Source organism: Lethenteron reissneri, chromosome 13 (assembly GCF_015708825.2).
Source record: "Lethenteron reissneri isolate LAM-NWPU_2019-01 chromosome 13, ASM1570882v1, whole genome shotgun sequence".
Taxonomy (NCBI): Eukaryota; Metazoa; Chordata; class Hyperoartia; order Petromyzontiformes; family Petromyzontidae; genus Lethenteron; species Lethenteron reissneri.
Window position 1 is genome coordinate 8,013,282 of NC_083791.1, and position 24,750 is coordinate 8,038,031.

Consider the following 24,750-nt stretch of genomic DNA (forward strand, 5'->3'; position numbering starts at 1 on the left):
ATCTAATATTGTCCAATGCCCACTCACTTTTTAATATACCTCACTGCCAACAACTTTGCAACTTACGTTTGTTTTGTCAGGGATTATGGGAATTTATCATTCGTGAAATGTGAGAAAACTAACAAGAAGCAACTAATTTTATAATTTGCCTAACTCTGCTACCTTTAAACAAGCCTTGTTGAGAAGGCTCAGTTAACGCAATACTTTATAATTGTATTTAGCAAGCACCACATGCTTTCGGCTAAGCAAAACCAACTTCACACCGCAGCACTGGAGCTTCATAGGGTTCCACGTTCTGTGACATGACATGTGCTTATAGTTTGGGCCTGGTTTAGACATAAATTAAGCCTTTCTGATCAATAAGACCAAATTATCACGAATGTATTACATTAAGATTGCATGTATGTTATGCATACATCAAAAGCTCGCACTACTGTTTTGGAAATTTTACTCGTAAAAAAATATTTTACTTCTCAAATTGACTCGGCGCATTCGCCCCTCCAACAAACTTAACCAACTCCAGAGTTTGACACTAAGCGTGTTTTGCTCGACAGCAGAGCCACCTGGTCGGCTACAGGCCACAGGCCCCTCTGTACCTTGTAGACTGCGATGGCGTAGGGGTGCGGCAGGTTGCTGTTGATCAGAACGACGCGGTTGGACCCGTCGAGGGAGGCACGCTCGATGCGGTCGTAGAAAGCATCTGTCCAGTAGATGGTCTCTCCGTCGACGGCTATTCCATTGGGCCAGCGCACATTGCTACTTATGATCTTGTTGCTGTGTTGGCCGTCCATGTCACTGGAGCCGATGCCTGCGTTCACCTCCCCCCAGTCTGTCCAGAACATGACCCTGGGAGGAAAAGCAACCCAACAGTGCAAGTAAGAGAAACGGCCGAAGTATTTCTCTATCCTGAAAACTGGGGGTCATTATATATATATTTTACGTATATTAAAACAATTATCCGATTCAACGGACTACCAAAAGAACCGGTTATTCATGTAGTCTCCTCCTCCTCATCCCACTAGGTTCACGCTGACAGTTAAAAAAGATTCAGATACAAAAAAAATAGTTTGGCTCAAACAGGGTAATGTTTTAATCATGATAAGATAATACAGTAAAACCTTGGATTGCGAGCATAATTCGTTCCGGAAACATGTTTGTAATCCAAAGCACTCGTATATCAGTTGTGATCACGTGACGCTCGGCAGACGAAGCGTATACACGCACTACTCGTATTGCAAGACCTCGCTCGTTTATCAAATTTATATTTATTTCAATTTTTTGCTCGTCTTGCAAAACACTCGCAGACCAAATTACTCGCAATCCAAGGTTTTACTGCAATATTATTAGTGACACTAATTGAAATATAATTCACGTGACAAAAACTACAATGAACTTGCTGACCCTTTGTTGGGCACCAGAACGAGGCCACGAGGTTTTTCCAGCACAGTGGAGTTGAGGATCACTTTCCTGTAGGTCCCATCCAGCCTGCTGACCTGCAAACACAAACCATTGGCTCAATCCTCAAAAAGACGACACAAAGAGACCTCGAACGTAAACATTAAATTGCATATCATATAAACGATGCTATTTCACTTATCAGTCCGATGCTTAAAAATATAACACTTTAGGAAGCAACGGGAGTTGGAGTTGTGGTGCCTTCAGCAACACCAGGGGCTCGCCTAAGGTGTGAAATAACTTGAAGGTGAAAGCAGAACGATAGATTCCTCTGCTTCAATGTCTAACGTGGGTTACAAATGCGGAAAGCATTTTATTGGTTACAGAGACCCCTTGTGATCATACAAAATGTATGCCACACACGCTCTGGTACATAACGCTCAGCTACAAAGGTTAAGCAATCACTCATTCCACGCATGCCGTGAAGAATTACCCAACACCATTTCACATGAAACGTTGATGCATGATAAGTGCCCAGGACCAAATCAACCGCAGTGAGCCCTTGTCAGATTTCGCAAGCCACGCAGCGTTGAAAACCTCCAATTGTACCTGCATGGGTGACCACCATGCATTACAGGTGTTATAGGATACAGTATAGACTGCGGGGCCGCATGGCAGACAGTGGAGGACAGCGCAGCAAAATATATGTACTGTACTTCTATGCTCCCAAAATCTATGCTCCAAACCAGAATCTGCACTGACCAGCATAATAAAGTATGTTAAATAACGCCCATAACTCACACTGTGATGGGGAGGCCCTTATCCAGCAGTGGATGTGGATTGATAAAGGGATGTCCGCTCAACCATAGAACTTTCATTAAACTCATTAACAACATATTCCAACAAGTGAGTTTAAGTGACACTTCGCCGCCCAATAGTGATGCTATTCTCTACAATTTATGAGTAAAAGATGTGTATATGTTGCCGATACACGAATACGGTCACTCAGGAAAAAAAATTATACATCAGTGGCACGTAATATTACGTCTGACAGTCAATGCGTTGGTGGTTCAGTCGAAATCACTCTTGATTTCTCACTTGCAATCTACTTCCTACACTTCACCTATCTGGGCTTTTCTCTTTAAATCATTAACATGAACGTTGATTGAAAACCTTTTCATTGGTGAGATTCAACAATTTGACTGCTGCAATCGAGAAAATACATAGATCTATCTATTCTGGATTTGAAGCTTTCGTGACTGCAAGGATTCATATTGTTATGTTTTTTCGGTAAAGTCACGTAGGTAAAAAATTAAAATTAATAAAAGTTAAATAAAAATAAAATAAAAATCACGACGTTTCGGAGGCAAGACAAGCTTCCGTCTTCAGGTGGAACCGTCACAGCACGATTGCTGTATCAAGTGAGAGAAATTCCAAGAAAACAGTCCTTGTATATATACTGGTTGAGGGTGAGAGGAGCCAAGGTAGGCCCTGAATATTATTTTTGTGAGATTCGGTGCGGCTGAAACACAAATGACCGGTTCAAAAGTAAAACCCGAAAAGCACCTCAATGAATAACCCAACCAATCATAGATATTCATTGTAATTTATAAGAACAGATTAACCCCCCTCCAACCACCAACTCTGTCTGGCCTTCGCACCCGATTGTCTCACAAGTGACGACATCGCATTTATCCCTCAATTTAAGACCGAAACATGATTTTTCACACAATTCTGGCTGTCGCCTGATGAGGCTGGTTGTAATTACCGGCGAAACGTCCTACTTGAATTGTAAATGTTGTGGGTTTACTCTCCGACACACCGGTGTGCTGAACTAGGAACTAATTGACATGTGTTTGTTCACGTGACAAACCTTACTAAATGGCTGTCGAGTGGTGGCGGGTTTAACTACATTCATATCCACGCATTCTAGATTTGAAGCTTTCGTGACTGCAAGGGTTCATAATCTTAGGTTTTTTTCGGTAAAGTCACGTAGATAAAAAATTTAAATTAATAATTTTTTATCTACGTGACTTTACCGAAAAAACTAAACAAAAAAATTAAAATTAATATTTTTTTATCTACGTAACTTTACCGAAAAGAAACTAAGAATACATATCTACGCAATCTAACCCAAAAAAACCTCGATTATGCACCTCAATGTGCCTGGCTTCCGCATCCACCCAGTAGAGGAGATTGCTGTTGGGGTCAACCACAACCCCTTCCACATTCTTGAGGCCCTCCTTCAACAGTTGCTGCTGTCCCAGAGTACCATTGAGGCAGAGGCGCTGTTGGAGAAAAGAGAGGAGGGAACTCAACGTTACGTTTCACTCCGTTCGCGATTCTCCATACGATATCCACCTTGTCTAAGCGTTGTGCAAGTGCTTGTGCTTTTTTAATTTCGATTTAAAGCTTTCGTGACTGCAGGGATTCATCTTCTTGGTTCTTTCGGTAAAGTCACGTAGAAGGGAAATAATAAAATAATACAAATAAAACATAAAATAATAACATTTTATTTTTATTAAATAAAACATGATTAAATAAGAACATTTTATTATGTTTAATTGTTATTATTTTATTATTTCCCTTCTACGTGACTTTACCGAAAGAACCAAGAAGATGCTTGTGCTTTTAGAATTTTTTTTGCCAAATTACAAAAAAGAAAACACATTTTCTCAACCTAGATTTGAAGCTTTCGTGACTGCAGGAATCCATACTCTGGTTCTTTCGGTAAAGTCACGTAGGTAGCAAATAAAATAAAAACAAATCATGACGTGTCGATTGCAACACAAGAATAATGATGATTGCTTGTGTTGAAATCGAAACGTCGTGATCTATTGTTATTTTATAGCATAATGATGATTGCTTGTGTTGCAATCGAAACGTTGTTATTTATTTTTATTTTATACCTACGTGACTTTACCAAAAGAACCAGAGAGTACACATTTTCTCAATTGAACACGTTTGTTTACATGATTAGAATTAAATGTTTTAGATGATTTTCTTTAACCTGGTGAGAACTTAAAGAGACCACAATAGCCTCATTTACAAGAGTAACTTACAACAAAACAAAATAAAGTAGAAAATTTAAGCAAAAAGAATACAGAACAATAATAACTATCAATAAGTTCAAAAATTGCACAAACTTAAATGAACGTGAAACAATAAATTGCCTGCAAATTAAGTCGGTTAGGGCAGATTATATGAGAGACATTAAACAGACACGGTTGGTACTGTGTTTGTGTGTAAACACACATCTCACGAGCATAACACTCACGTAAATTGTACATTAATGAATATCACACGCATGATTCAATAACTGAACACACTCATAAATGCTCATTACAAAAGTAATTGTAGATGATGCAGTTTTCTTGAACAAAAAAATAAACTTTCAGATAGACAAAAAAAGCCAACACCAGTCCAAAAGGATACTTGTTTCAAATTGAAAAAAACCCCGTTCATTAGCATGTATTATATAATACTTTCCAACATGTTTGCTCTCACAAATGATTAATTAGCGATATCGGTAGCTCCTGCCAGGAGCGCAGGAAGCAGTGTGTGCGTAGGCCGTAATGAGCCAAAGGGGCTCTTGATCGCCAACCCTTTGACCCACAAGGCCGGAATTCAAAAGGGAGAGTCCCCTAATCACACCCACTTTACACTATAAGTCTCGCTCATACAGGACCATCTTCAAGATAGTTATGCCGCCCTTTATCTTTTCCGACAAATGGACAGAGCTGATGCATAACAAACGTGCTCAACTTTAGTTACAAAGCTTTAAAAATGTAGCTTGTGAGATTTGCTCAAGATCACCTGTATGGTATCGAAGGCTATGTCAGCCCAGTAGAGGCAGTTGCGAAGGTAATCGAAGTCAAGTGCCACTGCACTGTGCAGCCCGGTGAGTGGCAAAGTCTCGTCCAGCCCAGTCGCAAGGTCGTACCGGTGAATGCTCGTGCGCCGAGCGTACAGGACGAACTCGCGCTCCTCTAGAGCAATAAAACATGGGCAAGGTACCGTTATTTCACTTGCGTGGAGCCACAGGTGGGCTCAGCAGAGGGCAGTGAAAAAAAACAAATAAGTGCACTATACTATGTATGTTGAGCTTCTTTCGCACAGTATGTAGCCAAGTGTGCTAATCAGAGGTACTATGCTCCCCACCTTCACTGACTCGCCTTGTTGATGTATGGTAAAATAGAACCCCTCTACCTGCATGGCAAAGGGCCGTCCTAACTCCTCATACAGTCTCCTCATCCAGCAGTCGATGACAAGGCTGTATGTGTCCCACTACTCAGGAATAGAAAAATAAGGTTATACCCACATTTGTAAATAGTGCTTTTGATCATTAACGTTTTACTTTCACAATACTGAATGCACACGTGTTGTGCTACAAGGCTCTCAATATGGGTTAGCCCCACAATATTTACAGGAGCGGATCAATTTTTATACTCCAATGAGGCCCCCCCGAAATATTCGTATCGCCTTCTTCTAAGGACTCCGAGGCCAAGGCTCATTTCCTGGGGTGATCAGGCTTTTTCCACTGTGCAGCTCCCAGATTATAGAAAGCCTTGCCTTTGGCAACAAGACAATAAAGAGTTGTTTGAGCTTTTTCAGTCTGTCCTGAAAACTCACCTCTTTAAATTGGCCTTTTGACCCCCCAGTTCTGGCCATTTATCATGGTTCTGTTAATTTTCTGCTTTCCATACATGGGCGCATTGGCGATCTACGGGTGAAATGTGCCTTACAAATGTAAATTATTATTATCATTACAGAAATATACGACACGACGAAATGTGAAGAATTTCCCACCCATGACTGGGCAAGGAACAAGATTTCCATCAAGCACCCCCTCCATGTCTCCTCCGCTGCACGTGTCTCCAGACACCTTACGGTATCTGAACAAACAAACGCGCACGCACAGGGAAAAAACACATTTCTTTATAAGCTTTTTGTTTGTTTTTCAAGAGCCAAGGGATACGACAGGATGAGAAAAAACACATTTTCATATTGTGGGCGGCATTTTAATAAAGTCCTTTGTTTTATTATGAATAAGTTGAACATTTTATATGTCGGCATCATTTATGTATGGCATTATGCTGGCTAACAAATAAATGATAGTATTGACTGTAGTTTGAAATTAGAAGATTGTGTGTTGTTGTGTGTCAATGCACTCTCACCCCTTGGTTTGTCTGTACATGGTACCCGCAGGGCAGTTGACAGGTGGAGCATACGGATCTCCATCAAAGTCTGTGTCTTGAACACACTGCTCATTTTCTAGCGTCAGCTTGAAGCCCGTGTCACTACAAACGAATCACATACCACCATGCCTCAGTGAGTTTATTTAGTTTGCTGTCCTTCCCCCGCACCTCCGATTAGAACGGTTGGCTATATACGGTGACGAAATAAGTTCAATATAAATACATACAATAACTGCACTATTTTATTTAGCAATGAATAGTTGTATAGTTGACAGTAACAGTGACATTCTAAGTCAATGATTTAACGTTCTATATTCTCATCTAGGCATTTACAATTCTTGAAAGGTCACGCACCAATTACTCAATTGCGATCACATGCACAGCAATAATTTCCCACTACGATGGACACATGGCAGAACTTCTAGATTTGAAGCTTTCGTGACTGCAAGGATTCATATTCTTAGGTTTTTTTCGGTAAAGTCACGTAGGTAAAAAAATGTTTTAAACAATTTTTTACCTACGTGACTTTACCGAAAAAACCTAAGAATACATGGCAGGAGCTTTATGATAAAGAGTCGCAAAACTCTGTGAGACTTTCCTGGGTAAACAAGGGGAATAATACATACTAGTAATGACAGGTTTCTTGGGGCCAGGTATTTATAACATGTAAATTAAGACAGAAGGTAAGTAACCAATGCATTGCCTCTATTTGTGATGTAATGCATTATCATAATTCTAAGATTATTCATAATAAATCCCTTAATCCACAATTGTCTCAGTGAGTCTCACTCTATCAGAAAGGTTCTGTTTTCGTATATTTTGCCAATTCCATTTATGAGCATTTGGTATGTAGGAGGAAATTGGAGTACGCTGTGAAATATCACATGTACAAGAAGAAAACACTCAATGCTTTACCGAAATATTCAAGAATTCAGCTGCAGTGCTGCCATCTCTTGGCCATAAATTCGCAGCCGAATAGATTTTGGAGGTTCACAAATCTGCACTGTCCGTCAAAGTTCTGAATTCCAAGCATGCAACACAACTGCGTAAAATAAAAAAAATTGCACGTTTTTATTTTAACAAACGCCGACCGCACTTCACGTACCACTCAAAGTCTTCACGTGTGCAGGAGCAGTTGGAGGACATGATGGGCCGATCAAAGTCTTCCCCGTTGAAGCAAAGCGCGTGGGCGGTACGCCGTTTGTACACGGTCTTGCGACCCAGCAGACACTCATTTCCCAGTTCGTCTGCCGGCGACCAAAGCTTGTAGTCCTCGTCCAAGCAGGCAGAACCTAACAATGCACATTTTGACTTATTTGGCGTTTACACCGATGATGCGCGATATAAAAATAAAGCACAATTTTGCACAATAATTATTCACTTTCCCGCGATTCGCAACCCCCCCTGGCCAAAAAATCTTGCGGGGGAGTGCGCCAAAATCAGTTCTTGGGATGTCGAAGCGGTCGGAAGACGAATGTTATGAGGCGGCTGAACATCATGCTTCACATATAGCAGCACCCAGCCTGATGACACAATTGGCTGCTCTGTGTTCCAAAGGCAGATTTGACTCCACGTGCCCCAGACATGGTCGGACGGTTCCTCGATTCAACAGAACCCAAATCGACGGTCAATATTGACCTTTTTTTAGCAAGTCTCAGCAGACTGAATAGACCTTTCAATCTTGACAAAAACTTGACGACAGGGTTAATTAAAGACAGATTTCTGGATAAAATGTTGATATTAGACCGTTTTATGAGGACCGGTGTGTTATGCTGTACCAGTGTACCGCAAATACGTCAATTTGTATTGATATGTTGCATTTGTCGCCACCAGCAAGGGATACTGTGATACCAAAACACAGCAGACGATAATATCATGGCTACATTTTAATTCCCAATCCCTACTCTTCCCCTACCCCACACCCCCCTCTCTTCTTCAGCCTCACACTCCCAGCCCCGCCCACTTGCCCCCCCCATTTTCCTTGCTCCTAATCCTTCGAGCAGCACTCAACTTCCCCTACCCCACACCCCCCCTCTCTATCTCTCCTCCCTGGTTCCTCCCCCCTCTCTTACCTATATAGCCTCTTGTCACGGCAGCCCTTTTGCCCACTTCAGCAATTGTTTCTTGCTGTGGTTGTCCCACCTGATGACGGACGCTTGTGTTGCGCCCGAAACGTCGTGATTTAATTTATTTTATACCTACGTGACTTTACCGAAAGAACCAAGAGTATGGATCCCTGCAGTCACGAAAACTTCAATTTCCAATCCCTATTCTAGACATGTATGTAAATAATAAGTTGACTAGCATCGGACCAGGTGACATTGTAACACACGAGAGCCAGACCAAGGTACTTTTACGATTGTAAGGGTTTCGCATCGACGAAGGAAGCTCACAGAATGAGACTAAGGCATCTTTACGGCTCTTAGGGTTCACTGTCAATGCGCGAGGCTCACAGGAGTGAGTTGCAAGAGCGGTAATACTGCTGGCAACTGGCCAGCATTTTCAAATGGGTGTGCTTTGTCAGAGTACAGTTGTACCATGCCTTTTAGACGCCAACATTTTAAACCTCAATTTTTCATTTATTATTTTAAACCTTAAATAACTACAGGAATTCCAATGTTCTACTGCTAAATTAACAAACTCCTAAAGCACCTCTACTTACAATTTGCTGAAGAAAATATCCAATGTTTACACTTTAAAATGCATTACTGGTGAATGTCTCGAGCCAAATTTCAAGTAATTTTTCAGAGATAATTGTAGGATACAAAAATATCAAGGGAATACCATATGCTACATAGAGATTAGGTGTGAACAATATGCTGAGGTGTAAACAATAGCATTGCCTGTGCTGAATAGTACAGGATAGTGCTTAAAATAGGACAGTAATTGCTGCAATTAAAGTTACAACATTTGCAAGGAGATTAAAAGACAATTTCAAGGAATGCACCAGCTGTTTACACATATGAAGCAAGTTGAAAGGATTCCTGAAAGAGCCAAAATGAGTCGCACAAAGCTACTATTAGGTGGGCTAAAGCCTCCTCCCTACCCCCAATGGATGTCCGAATCCATTAAGTGCAGTTACTATTGTAGTAAGTTGCAGGAGGCTTGGACGACGTAGTTGGAGGCACACTTATTTATTAACACCAACGTATTTACCGAGACGGGGATACACAACACTTGAAGGGGTATCGGCCCCTTCACCCGTCTAACAGGGAGACCCAACGTCTAACCCGGCTAGCCAACTCCCAGGTCCTCCACTACAGAGCTAAGGGAGGCTATCTATCCCAGCCCTGGTCAAGCTGGGATTTACGGCACCCTGAGTCTCCAGACCGGCTCTTATAAGAACCTCGGTCTGGGCTCTCGGGGCCACGCCACCGGCTTTCCCTGGTCGGTCCTGACAAGGACAGCGAGCCAGGGGAGTTCCAGGGCCTACTCTAGCTGGTCTTCAATCTTCGCTGGTTAAAGCTAACACTCGACCCCGAGCCCTCCGGTTCACCACCTTATATAGCACTCGCCCCCACCCCCCCCCGGGGGGGCCGTGGGAGATGGCAGGTGCGGACGTCGATGTAAGCACCTTCTCAGCGTACGGCCATAACCACACCCCTTGTGTTTGTTTGCCATCCGTACCAATACACCTCTACACTATGAAGAAAATGTATTGCTGTTGTATGGAGTTCGCATGTTCTCCCCATGGTCACGTTTCTCCGGATCTTCCGGTTTTTCCCTCCACGTTTATAAACATGCATTGAGATTATTTAGATTATTTTGCTGCTATTAATTTCTACGCGATAGGACACTTTGTTGAACTATCACTTGTGGCCAGGTCGATTCTGAAAAAATAAGTTAATACCTCAGTGGGCTTTGCCCATGGTAGGATGGGGATGGTTTAGTTTTATTTGTATGTTTTTGGGCGATTTATTTGCCTTTCTTGTACTTTGCACTCGTATTGTGTTTTTGTATTTGCTGTTGTAACGTTCTTAACCTCCCCTACTGGACATCTGTGAAAAAGAGCTTCATAGCTAATCGGATTCGTCCAGAATAAATATTCCGAATCTGATGTACGTTGTGACTTCTTTTGCACCATCCGTAGCCATTCCGTGCGCTACTTACCAAGCACATATGTCATGTTGATTTGCAGGATGAGCCAACTGTGCGCTGCTGGAGCTTTGGAGCCAAAGATGGTGAAGACAGCACTTTTCTCGCCTGGCTCGGTCATGAGACCGTACACCGTTATGTTTTCCGTAGAGAACTGGAAGTCTCGCCACGTTTGCCCCTCGTCGGTGCTGAACCTGGTGGGTGGCACGAGCAGCAAGAGGGCGGACACACAACCGTCAGAAGCTGGTGCCAAGTAAAAGGATTTGAGTCGATAGCGCGTGGGATGTTACCACCAGTGAGCCTGTGGCATTAGGACAAAATGCTAATGTAAATATGCAACACATTTATGAATGTATCGCGGCATCACAACCCAAACGAACATTTCCATTTATTTATTTCGTGAGTAATGCCTCATCTAGTATCAAGTCTTTTTTTCAGGAGGAAAATGTAAATTTTTTTTTTTTTTACGAGTGGAAAAAAAACCTGTATTGCACGGGAGAACCCCCATTCATACGAAAGGTTAACACACTCAGGTACGCGCACATACACACACGGTTTCATAACCCCACTTCTGCACCGTCTTCTCATTGCCAGCCTGCAGCGAGGGTAGGGTTTGGGAGTTTCACTCATCTGTGCGATGCACCAGCCTATGGGTCAGCAACCTGCAGCTAAGGAGTTGCTTCGTGACATTATTTATTAAAGACCAGCCTCTGCATTCACCACAGGGCATTGCGGCTCTTGAAATAGTGAGGTTGTTATTTTGGTTGCCGACCCCAGCACATGCTCTTGCCTATAAAGGAGCGAGACAGTCAGTATTGGCCACAACACCCGGCTGAAATACATTCTACTGAAAAGCTCTGTGCTGACCTATTTAACTCTACTAATGGGTTTGTTTGAAGATTATTAGCCATTCATTATGTTATTGCAAAACTCATCCATTTCATAACCTTTACTGGACATGGTGACACTTACTTGAGCATGCCTGTAAGTCCCTCTTGAGAGACGGCGACAAGAATGCCGCCATGATCACCCCACGCGAAGTAGTGAGGTCCCACCAAAGTCTGCACAATAAGTCGGGCAATGATTTAAGAAAAGCTACAGTGATTATCTGGAACAAAATGTGGAATGTTACTGTGAGCAAATGTATTTGTGTAGAACTTCTTTTGCACCGTACGTAGCCAACCGTGCGAATCGGAGGTGCGTAAGAAGGACAACAAACTAGACACAAAAAATAAGTTAAGATGTGTTTTTAATCTAGATTTAAAAGTGCATCGCTCCAGTGGCTTCCTAAAATCGGAAGAACATTCCAGATGGCCACAGAAGCGCATTTCAAAGCGCCCGATGCAGCGAGCGTCTTTGTTCGATGGTTTGCCAAAAGCTGAAATGTGAAAATTATGTTGAGGTTATTAGTAAAGCTCTTTTTACTACATGACACTTATATTACATTGATTGTAGGTTTGTTGATAAAGATAATTCCAAGCGATGTACTCACCTCCCTCCAGTGGGCACCTGCCGTGCTGGAGATGTACACATTGGGCTTATGAGCCAGATTTTTTCCAACGGAGCCTACCACAGACATACATACATACAAATATAAATGCCAGGCAAGGTACATACAAAATAAAACAGCATCACTTAAAATTGTAATCTTTGAAATGTTACGTTGCATTGTTTTATTTAATCACTAAAAGGTAATTTGTATTTTTATAAATCTTTAAATGATACATGGCAGTAGTCACAAATCTCTTCATGTGAAAAAGGTAGGTGGCACAGGAGATTTTAAGACACTTGAGCATTTGCATGGGTATTATTGCTGCAAAACAAAAACAAGTTGTGACTTGGGCTTCAATCATTCTCAAATTTAGATCAACACAGCATCTCAACAAATATTCGTCCTGAATACAAGGGTGCCATGGCACAATCTGAATGCAACCCCACCTGATGCCATTATCAGGCCAGGAGCAGAGATCTTGGACATGACTGGAAGCAATCGGTCACGGAAGTTGAGCAGCTGACTGTATTTTTGTGTCACGTGCAGGGAACAGTTGTCCTTAAGCTGCAGACGTACAACAAACGTGAGCGCAAGTGCACGTTAGAAGCCCGACGCGACAAGAAACCACGAACATAAAAACCACAGCACAAACACGTAATAAAAAAAAAACATGACCGCAAAAATGTTAAGAGTTCAAATAAGGGCATTTTAAAAATCCTTTATATTAAGTTCGCTTGCTTGCTTAGGACCATGCAAATCTTTCGGTCGTTTTTTTAACCCACTTCCCGTGATCCAATCGAGCTGACATTTTCCAGACAGACTCGTGCGTGACAATGAATTTTCGTGAAAATTTTTTTCAAAAATTTGACACTGTTTAGGGATTTTTTTTAAAATATTTATTTACCAATTGGTTAATGCTGGCACACACTCATCTGACCCATAGGTGGCAGCCATCTCAAGCCAGAGGACGAGAGGACTCTATAGTTTTTACGGGTTAATTTTTTATATTTGCGGCTTTAGGAAGTCCCACCCCTGCCTATCAGAGCGTTCGAACCTGACAGTTGACAGGCCGGCCCCAGCTGTCAGTGTCAGGTGGCAGCAGTGGCTGCCACTCGCCTCCCTTGTCGAAGGTGATGAACGAGCGCATGTTCTCCTCACTGAAGTGCTCGCCCGACACCTGCGTGGCGATGTAGATGCCGCGCAGGCCCTCCACGCGGTGGATGTCTGCAAACGGCTCCTGAGCAAAGTACCTGCAAGCGACACCCACGCAATGCGATGAGCTAAAACTAAACTATTTTTTACTTTATCAGATAAGGCCCACCGAGCCATATATAGCTATTCTTCAGAAGCGACTTGGCCACAAATGATAGCCCAATGAAGTGGCTTATCACGTGGAAATGTATAGCAGCCAAATACTCTTAATTGAATGTTGATTCTATACATGGAGGGGAAAAACCGGAGGGGCCCGGAAAAAAATCCACGTCACTACGGACATCAGGGTCGGGACTGAAAACGTATACCAGGCAAGGTAGTTAACATCTCGCCACCGTGGCGCCCCATTACACCGGTCGGCAGGGTGATTGCCGATTGCTGCAGAGGTTCGTGGTTCGAGCCCAGCGGCCGCCCTGGTTCATGCTGGAGGTGCATTAACCAAAAATATACGCCGGCCGTATGCTTCGCGGGGTACATTAAAAGATTCCGTAACTCTATTTGAAACAGAAGGCAACAGAGGCGTTCGTCATCATATGTTGGTGTAAATATAAAAATTTGCCAAAAATGTTTAATTACTATGAAGTTATATTCTTGGTTCTTTCGGTAAAGTCACGTAGAAGGTAAGCAATAAAATAATATAAAATAATATAAATATATTATAATAGATATAATATATATTTATATTATTATATATTATAAAATATATATATAATTTTATTATTTTCCTTCTACATGACTTTACCGAAAGAACCAAGAATATGAATCCCTGCAGTCACGAAAGCTTTAAATCTAAATTTACTATGAAGTTATTTAATTTTGTAATAAGGTTACCCCCCTGCTGAGACTATGCTCATTTGTGAAGCATAGCCACCATAATCATAAACTTGCGTTATAACAATGGCGCGAATACCAACTGCTATCATTTCTATGTATTATTAGCAGTGAAAGTCTGGTATAGCTGAACAGGCTGTGTTAATACGAGAAATATGTGGTCTTCTACCTCACCCTCAATTTGTATCTTGCTAATAGGACAGATTTGTGTACATAAATTCGACATTATTATATCCCAACTGATACCTCTCACCATTCAAGGATTTATTTTTGATATGTTTAAACCAATTACAATTGATCATCGATTATCCGGCTTCCAACATTATCCGGCAGTACCCGGGCTGATCCGGCAAAACCACTCCAGTCCTGCAATCGTCAAACACGTGTTGTTGAAACAAGAGTGAAGTGCGTATATCAACCCATGTAGTCTTCGAGACTGGAGTGGCAAGTCGTCACTTTTTACCGTAGGATATTTATTTGTATCTATTTGTATATTTACTTGTGCCAATTTCATATGTAAACATTCAAAACACAAAAAACATATATACAACACCTAAAACGTAATGTTATGCAAGAGTGTAAATAAAGAAGCTATTTTAAAGAGTGATTAGTGCTTATCTGGCACCCCCTTCCCCCTCCCGAAGTCGCCATGATGATCTACTATGCTGTAAGATTTTATTTGGTTGTACCATTATTTTGTATTCTCTTTTGTAACCAAGCTCTCCCTTGAAAAAGACTTGTCCTCTTAATGGACTCTCATTGGGTTATAAAGACTTTATTTAACTTAATTTCTGTTTATTTACAGCTTAAAAAAAAAGCCAACGACTTTATAAAATTAGCAGTGACGACTGAACTCAATTCCGAGTTGGAATAAAATTTAATGGCAGTGCAAACACAAGGCAAAATTCTAATTAACTTACTTTTAACAGATGCCACATCTGAGCTCAGTGACACGAAAACTATTCTTCACCAATAAATGAAGCAGTGAGAAATGCCACACCGATCACTCGTGCTTGTGAATGAGCCATGTTACAATTAATAAGCGTAAAACCACGTTGTGAAATTCAACAGCACGTAGACGTAATATTTTTCGATCTTAGCAATGTCCCGTACACAAACATGATGTTCCTTCACCAGGAAGCAAAGTACAACGTGGGTTTTCCTGCAAAAGACATCTGGCTTAAACTATAAAAACAGAATTAGCTGTGAAAAATTACTCGTGTGCATTGTACGAGGAAATGGATGGATACTGAATGTTTAATTTGTTACAATGCGTGAATGAGTGTATTTCTTTGTACGGTGTTTGTTGTGTTTATCGAGGTGTGGGCATTTTGTTCACAAATTAAACCACTTTACATGGCACGAGAAGCATGGTAAAATAACATTAGCGGGAGAATTTACATGGAAATATAGGTACCATATTTCTCCACTTCTTATTGATAAATACACAGCTCAATCAATGCTTAATTTTTATAATGGCACTAAACTGTTCATTGTTGCACTTCACTCAAAACCAAGTAAGACCCACTGAGTAGAATACCTTTTTCAGAAGCAACATGGCCACAAATGATGACTCAACGAAGATGATTATCGTGTGGAAATGTACAGCAAATACTCTAAACGGGTGTTTCTAAATGTGGAGGGAAAAACAGGAGGATCCGGAGAAAAATCCACGCGACCACAGGGAGAACATGCAAACTCCAAATATAGAGGCATCAGGGTCGGGGGATAGAACCCACAACCTACTGCATACCAGGCGAGGTAGTTAACATCTCGCCACCGTGATGATCATAGTTACTGTTGGAGTAAAACAATACAAAGACAGGTCTCCCCTGTATAACCTTAACAGATGTTTTGGGGCAAGTGCTGTTTGCGAGCACCTATGAATGCCGGGCACGGCACACCACGACAGAGCCACTACACGCTGCAGTCATGCGGAGCAGCCAGAGCAGCCGCGTTCCCCTTCTCACCTCACGAGCGTGTCTGCGCCGGGCCCCTTCGGACTGAAGTAGAGGACTCTCTCGAGGCTGAGGGAGAACTTGAGGCCCTCACGCTCGGAGATGTAGAGGTTCGTGAGGCCACCCTCGTGGTTGACGCACACGAACACCTGGTCCTCGGACGCGTCCGCAATGTAATACTCCTGCCAGGGGACGTGTGGCCAAACGAGCATCGGGGGGGGGGCAACAAAAACAGACCGTGGATTAACCGCTGGGCAAAGGCGTTTGTTTTGGGTGAAAAATAAATGGGAATAATTAAAAATGTACGATTTTATTTTGTGTGCTTCCAGCTACTTTTGTCATGGTTAATGAGCAAAATAATAATAGTAATAATAATAGTTCAATTTATAAAGCGCACAAATTTGCAGACGTAGTGGCCGCAACTCAGAGGTGAAAATTTTAACTGGAATTCGAATCTATTGCGAATTTAAAATTAAGGTTTTCTTATAATTTAAGTATGAACACAGCATTGTAATGGATACAATTACTGTGCTAGTGGATTTACAGCATACCGAAGAGATGAAGGTGTATACTGGCTATTGAAAGTTATAAAATGCTTTTTCCCTCCTGCACTGACCAGCGTGGGGAAGTATGTTCATATAATTCCCGTGATCGTTTTGTGTAAAGACTCTCATCCAGCAGTGGGTGCATGCATACAATGCTTAACAGTTGGGAGTGAAGCAAATCAATTTAAACACACACTTAGAATGTTTATTTTAAGAATGAATGTAAGAGACAGACACGTGATAATTTTACAATGGTGCAAGGGGTCATTTGTTAACATTTTCACGAGCGGAAAGGTACCAGCGGGGCAACGTACGTTGACCTTTTAAAATACCATTAATAATCGTTAACCACTACATTTACAGCAAAGCACTATTGCCATGGCAGTCACATTCTCCTGGAGCCCAGCGAGCCCTTTAGTACATAAATTACCTTGTGGGCCATGCACCGCAAATGCAAGAACACCCTATTTATGTCCCACACTTAAGTGCACATTTGAAAAATGAGGCCGTTCTATAGCCATATCACAGTACTGTCATGCGCACATGCGATTCTCTATTAACTTTTTGCTGCTGCTGCTGCTGCGAACCATATATATTTACAATGAATACATAATATTTCTCCCCCTTAGTGCACTCACGAAAGTCAGGAGGATGCCAAGACACAATAAGGATTTTAGTAAATAAATTTTTGCCGGGTATTAGGTACATTTTATTTAGTTGGAAAATATAAAAACAAATGACCCCCCCCCACCCCCCTTTGATGACGGGGTCTCAGCACCGCCATCTCCAACTCACCACAATTGGGTGTTTGGTTCGGAATTGAGAGGAGCGCAATGGCTTGCGATTGTGGGAGACCCAGAGTTGAACAGAGCGTGGGTATTTGGATCCCACCAGGTGCTGTTGGATACACAGTCAGAGGCCAGAACAGGAGAGAAAAAAAAACCCCACACCGAAGTGTCAATCGCCAGAACCAGAAAGGTGCACCGAGAGATTCGAGAGAAGGTTGTGGCCGTAACACGACATGCACCGCAGCTCAAGTTTGTAAAAAAAAAAACAAGAGTGCGAACACTGGTGCTTAGCACCATTTGTGTTTAATAGCTTACATGCTGCGGTGAATGTCGGTTATTTTTGTAGGTCAGTGCACATCACATGCCCATTCATAAATGGTCCAATAAAAAAAGTGTCCAAGGCTTTGCAGCCAATTGACAATGTGTCGGATATTCCCATGAGGGATGTACAAATTAGGGCCAAATGGTAATATTTTTCCAATAAGTTATTACTTTTAAAGTTGCAAGGATATGTTCAGACCTACTACACTGGCCAAAGTAGGAAGGGGAGATGGAGTATGAGAATATTTTCTCCTTCGACCACGATGCCTAGACCAAGAGCTATACCTTGTTCTTCCAGTTGTGGTTGAAGATGGCCTGTTCAAACGGTCGTCTTACGTACGACACCATCAGCACAACAGAGCTGTTATGTTGCTGCAAAGTAGGCAGTTAAAGCAAATTTACACAAAAATATCCTATTAATATTTTGATTACATACCAGTAATACCATACTGTACAAACATTGCAATTTAAACCTGTCACTAGACTTTAAAATATCAATATGCGACAGCAGTCCAACATCCATACATAAATACATGTTGATTATTTGGAATATCATCTACAAATGTGTCACGTGTATCAACAGATATGGCAAAGGCTGTGTTTTGAGCTAAGGAAGTTTGTATGGCATGGTAAAATGAAACCGAGCTCTGTGTGGAAGCATAACGTCTCCAAATTACCTTAAATAAGAACAGAGACAAGCTTCGTTGGCAAAATGAGCACTCGTGTGTTGCAGGCTTAAGCCACTCAATGATATTGTTCCAAAATATGCTTGCCATATATACAGTTTATCTCTAAGTTTCTAATTTTTGAGAAAACATTAAGTAAATCCCTTTCAATACATTTATGTTCATCTACACAGTGCAAGCTGAATTTTGCTATGATTAAACTACACAATGAAAGCATAGTTTTTACTATATTTATAAAAATCTGTACAAGTACGATTGTACACATTTATGCTAAACTGGTCCTGCCACTCTCCCTCCCTCTTTACTCAGCCACAGTGGTGAAGTATGGTCAAACAACCCCTGTGACCAAGAAGACAGCAAGGCGAGGCCTTCATCAAGCAGCAGTTTTGCAAAGGCCTGTGAATCTTTAAAATAAGCCTTTGATATCCAAGTGTTGAGGATAAATACAAATCGAAGAAAAAAAAATAACTTCATGCCAAACCAACTTGAAATGGAATACTGCAAAAACTATCAAATCCAAATGAAGCGGACACGATGCCATTAATTGTTTACCACTCCGAGAAATAATATCCTGTAATCATACCGAATATAACGGACATATAAAAAAAAAATCACATTTGATGACATTTTATGTTCACTAAAATTAATCTCGGTCCCGAAGGTACGCCGAGTGGGGAGTGTGTAATGCCACGTTAAACCCTTTCCCATTCCAATGACGTCCATGTACGTCAAACTAAAACATGCGAGAGGGCATGTGCTATCGAGTGCAGTCGTGTGGCTGCAGTTCTCTGCGGTGAGTAACGATGTACTCTTAGTTCTTTCGGTAAAGTCACGTAGGTAAAAAATGAAATAAAAATTAATAAAAACGAAACAATAAAATCACGACGTTTCGGAGGCAACACAAGTCTCCGTCATCAGGTGGGACCGTCAAGATGCAGCAAATCTGGCATCTTGATGCCGCAAATCTGGCTGTGACGGTCCCACCTGATGACGGAGACTTGTGTTGCCTCCAAAACGTCGTGATTTTATTGTTTTATTTTTATTAATTTTAATTTAATTTTTTACCTACGTGACTTTACCGAAAGAACTAAGAGTATGAATCCTTGCAGTCACGAAAGCTTCAAATCTAGAGTAACGATGTCTTTAAAAACAACGGCGCTATGCCTCTCTAAATAAAATTAACACTGAACCACAGGAAGGCTACGAACTGTTAGTAGCCTATCCTGTTTGAGTGCATTACACTTTGGGGGCAGCCAGGCCACAAGATGGCAGTACAACAGAAGCAGAGGTGCGCGCTGACCACACAGGGCTGGTCATGACGCAGTTACTTACCAATGTGAATTGAAAACAACTACTGTACAAATGACCTGTGTTCCACACTCATCACTTTAACACAACAAGGTATAAACAGTCAGAGTTAAAGGCGACGTTTATGAACGTGATGCCTTTGGGTGTTTGGATCACATAATAGAATTGTGTTCATACAAAATACATTAATTATTGTGCGATGTCCTGCTTAAATGTTTGCATGTGAAATTCCTCTATCTTCTTATAAACAGCGCTACACAATACTGTAATCAGAGGTGGGAGAAAGTCATTGTTATGCAAGTCCAAGTCGAGTCAGAACTCATCAAATTCATGACTCGAGTCTGACTCGAGTCCAAGTCACATGACTCGAGTCCACACCTCAGAGGTGGGACAAAGTCATTGTTATGCAAGTCCAAGTCGAGTCTGAAGTCATCAAATTCATGACTCGAGTCTGACTCGAGTCCAAGTCACATGACTCGAGTCCACACCTCTGACTGTAATACTTCGGGCAAAAAGGAAAGGTTAAGACATTTTGTAAATGAGTACGTGTCAGCTAACTTAAATCTAAAAGTTAGCCATGAACACAAATGTATCTTTAACATTAGGACTACAGGGGTATTAAATGACAACTTATAAGTGGCACTAACAAAGTAAGGTTACGGAATTGCCAATCACACCACTTCCTCAAATATATATCACTGCCCAATAAACACAATAAATTCCTCGTTGTTACTGTGTTACCACAAACTAGTGGTCAAACAGGTTTCTCATTTTAGTTTATATTTTTAGTTAGCTTTTGGGGTGATGTGGGGTTCTCAAAACGTATATAAACTATAAAACTACACTATTTTTATTTTAGCAGAGCTATATAGCTCTTTTTCAGAAGCGACCTGGCCACAAACGATAGCTCAACGAAATGGCTTACTTATCATGTTGAAATTTATAGCAGCCAAATCAAACACTCTAAATGCATGTTGATTCTAAATGTGGAGGGAAAAACCGGAGGACCTGGAGAAAAATCCACGCGACCATGGGGAGAACACACGCAAAATCTACATATACAGACGTCAGGGTCGGAATTGAACCCATGACCTCCTGTATACCAGGCGAGGTAGTTAACATCTCCTAGCCACCGTGGCATTTGGGCAAACAGCAGGATAATGTCCTATTGCTTTAATGGTAAAACAAAGTTAGTGGGTTCTCTGTACCATGAAAACACACTTGAACAGTATTGTACCTCCCCATCTGTGGTGACCTAGGTTTGTAAACCATTTCCTGGTGACCGCAAATGTATGTTCATTGTATCACCCACGCTTCAGAAGCACAACACAGCTGTAGAGACCGGGCAAATTTCAATGTCACCTTCAAGTTTACAGTTGTATCCTGTTGACATGTTCTGGTTTAATTTTTGAAAAATCCAAGGCATTTCCCTCCAAATGAAAAAACAAGATGTATACTCAAATATTCTAAGTCCAGGAAGCGTTTTTGTTGAAATGAAATAACTTTGAAAACTACGTCAACATGGATTATACAAATCATTGTGAAGTTAAGGTGCCATTTTTTCCACGTTAACCAAAGCAGTTTTGGCTTCAGGACAAACAATTAAATCGTGAAATGCTTGCACTGGCCGTAAGTGTGAGCGAGCTAGGGCGAGGCACGGGGGGGGGGGGGGGGTGCACGAACCACAGTCTTCGTAGCGAACATGTAGCTGTCCCGGAGCTGGAAGTCATCGACCCCCTGCAGAAGCACGTGCTGCTTGGTGGCATCCTGGAAGAAGTCATCGCTGCGGAGGATGGTTGAGGTGTTTGTTGGCTCCAGGCGCTCCACGTACACAACATTCTCCTCGTCGTACGGCTCTATGCCCCTGCGTGAACGTGGCACAACACACGCTGGTCTCGATACGTTCATCCGTTTCACCAATGTATGTACGGGGAGTCCTCTACTTACGAACGTAAAAAAGGTGTAAGTTTTGTTGCCAGATAAATAGGGTAAAAAAAACAATTATCATATTTTGTTACTGGAAAATGGAGGTTTCAATGGTGTAAATGCTTACCCCGAGCTCTCATACTCTGATGGGTCATTGTCCTTGAGTTGTGTGCCTTTTGGCGTCAGCTGGTCCAACACCATGTGAGACTAGGCTCTAAAGAAAGCTGTCTCGTGTGTGGACCAATCAATTTCAAGGACAGTGCATACATTATCAGAGTAATGTTTTTTGCTTGCATTCCGACTGCAGGTATTGTGGTCAATGCAAACATGACTCCTTGTAAAAAAGGTGTCAGTTTTGTTGCCAGATAAAAGGGTAAAAAACCAATTATCTTACAGAGGTCTGTTTGTAAGTATATTTGTCCGTAAGTCCAACTTTACTCCTGTCGATTCCAAACATACACTAAACACAGGGAATGGCTTTAAAAGTTGTATAAACTCCTGTAGATGAAGATGCCACTGGTTATTCATGTTCTGCACGTGTAAATGCCACCTCCGTAATCTATTGCGTGGCGGTTGAACTTGTCATTCTCGCTCCGAACAGGAAAATGGACATAAGACAGGTTTGTTCGTGTATTTGAAAGTTTGTAAGTCGAATGTTCCTAAGTAGAGGAGTGCCTTTATGTTGAACTTCTTTCACACTGTACATAGCCAACCATGCGAAATTGGAGGTGCGGGGTAAGGCCAACAAACTAAACACAAACAGGATTTCTAAAAAACTCAGTTTTCTATCTAGGGGATTTAAAAGTGCATAGCTCCAGTGGCTTCCTAATATTAGAGCTGTTGGATGAAGGACCCCTCCTACTGCCCTCCCCCACAGGCCGAGTTGATTTTGGATGTTGCTTGAAAGGACTTTATCATGCTAGACAATGTCGGATGATGAAGGAGGGGTGTGTGCTGGCACTGGTTCAGACATCACTTGCCACTCATGGTAGCCACAGTCAGGAACTGAACTTGGGTCACCGGGTTCATGAAACGGTCCACGAAACATTACACCACCGCTAATGAATGCTATAAAGCAACCATCAAGGCGTGTCAATGGCCCGCCCTGACACATCGCCACATATTTAGAAATATACACACACAAAATAAGTGCAATAATCACATAGGCTGCTTTCAAATCTAGTCCACTGATAAGCACCTTGCAGTTCTGACAATACACCAACAATAGCCATGGAATAGACGGAGCTAATTTATTCCTGTTGGCGGCTAGGCAATCCTTGTGCACAGCTGCAACAATGTGGTTGAAATATTCAGTCTTAGTTCGGGAATGACACACATCCTTGCAGATTATATCTGCCAGATGACAGGATATCTAAAGGGCAAGGACTGTTGTCAAAAGCGCATGCTATAAATGAATGCAGTATAACATGCTGGCGGGAAGAGAAGGAAGCCTACAGCAAAGGAACACTGCTTCCGTGTTGAGGCTGAGATTAAGGTCGTGTCCTCCAGCTATCATTCATGCAACAGGCAAGGTTATGCATGTTTACAAAAGCGTAGATTAATTTAAAACCACAAATATGCGTTAGTGCCGAGTACGCAGGCATAGGTTAAAAACGCAAGATGTCATGAATAGATCGGATTTTAAGTCAGACATCTTAAGTGTCTTTACTAAAAATATCTATGCAAAACATCACAAGAATGTGAAAAATGAAAAAATACGTAAAAAATAGATTGTTTACTGCACAGACCGGTAAAGCATGTTTAAAAACAAGAATAGTGCTGACAAAGCCAGAATGTCAGAATTTAAGTTTCTCTTTTACGCTTGCAAATAAAACAAATACCGTACTTCCAAATCAAGTAAAGTACTATTACCATAAATAATGAAAAAAAACGCCATATTCTGGGAAAAAGCACTCCCCCAACGTTTTGAATGTTCACATTACATTACGCAGCGCAAGCGCAGCCGATTGGGAAGTGCAATAACACCGCTGCTGCACACGAAAACAAACGGGCTTAACTTGGGGCATGCGCTCTAACACTAATGGTACGTGACAGCTGCAGGCTGGTGGTCTATGCTGAAAAGCCAACCACACACCCGGGCACCGTTCCAGACACGGCCAGATGGATTGCAGTTGCACCTATCCCCCAACCTGACGCGCACCACCCTCTCAAAGCTTCTGCCTCTACGCCAGTCCAGACAGACCAATAGCCGAGGGAGCACACAGCTCCGAGTAGTGGATCCCACTTAATGTCACGCTCTGTGCGAGCTAAAGAGCACACGCATCAGCACAGGTGGTTTCAACGTAAAGTTGACAAGTCAAGCTGTTCATTTCTATGCAGGCTCTAGCACAGCGCGTAACAATAACACGTGGTCTTCGTATAGAAAATAAATAGCACGAATCTTCTAATGTGTAAGTTATTATATTTAGTTTTTCTAGAAAATATTCCAGAAAAATTAAGAGATGTCAAAATAAAAACCATACCATATATATGTTTAAGTCAGTGTGCACTTACTGCTGTGTGACATGATTCAAGAAAACAGTAGCTAGAAATATAGAACAAAAACTGAAAGCATGAGGATGCATCCTTGAAATGACACAGACATACAAAGAGAAACACGTGGCTTGGAGAACGTGTGCTGGTTAATGATATAGTTAACAACTTTATCCAGAAAAGTGGACTTGAAAATGTCACGAGATGGGATGATGGCTGATATCGGGTATAATAACTGGGTAGCAGCGAAAGAATGGCAAGAGAATATCTACGTAGGAGATAGAATCATGAAATCAATTGGTGTGCTAGTTTGAAGTACATTATTGTGTAATTGGTTTGTCAGGTGGAGGGAGAGCTTGGGGAGGCCTTCATCCAGCAGTAAATAGACCATGGCCGAACATAATATAATTAGCCTTTTGTATACGTTCTATTCTATAATTTGAAGTTTTCGTGACTGCAAGCATCCATACTCTTTGGTTCTTTCGGTAAAGTCATGTAGGTG

At 41.7% G+C, this 24,750-nt stretch overlaps 1 protein-coding gene across 3 annotated transcripts in view; it reads right to left on the bottom strand.

The window, feature by feature from the left end:
- Positions 1-24,750, bottom strand: part of SORL1 (sortilin related receptor 1) — an 86,564-nt gene that overhangs the window by 39,002 nt on the left and 22,812 nt on the right. For 2 of the 3 annotated variants that reach the window (XM_061550972.1, XM_061550971.1), the window contains exons 6-20: positions 21,513-21,693; positions 17,522-17,623; positions 16,194-16,363; positions 13,235-13,430; positions 12,627-12,744; positions 12,181-12,254; positions 11,661-11,749; positions 10,704-10,882; positions 7,699-7,885; positions 6,573-6,695; positions 6,205-6,290; positions 5,212-5,384; positions 3,552-3,683; positions 1,402-1,493; positions 597-846 (exon numbers count right to left, since the gene is read on the bottom strand). In XM_061550972.1, the coding sequence (XP_061406956.1) occupies positions 597-846; positions 1,402-1,493; positions 3,552-3,683; positions 5,212-5,384; positions 6,205-6,290; positions 6,573-6,695; positions 7,699-7,885; positions 10,704-10,882; positions 11,661-11,749; positions 12,181-12,254; positions 12,627-12,744; positions 13,235-13,430; positions 16,194-16,363; positions 17,522-17,623; positions 21,513-21,693 (2,152 nt within the window). Of the gene's footprint in view, positions 1-596; positions 847-1,401; positions 1,494-3,551; positions 3,684-5,211; positions 5,385-6,204; positions 6,291-6,572; positions 6,696-7,698; positions 7,886-10,703; positions 10,883-11,660; positions 11,750-12,180; positions 12,255-12,626; positions 12,745-13,234; positions 13,431-16,193; positions 16,364-17,521; positions 17,624-18,120; positions 18,208-21,512; positions 21,694-24,750 lie in introns of all 3 variants that reach the window. The other variant, XM_061550973.1, reaches the window with a different exon arrangement.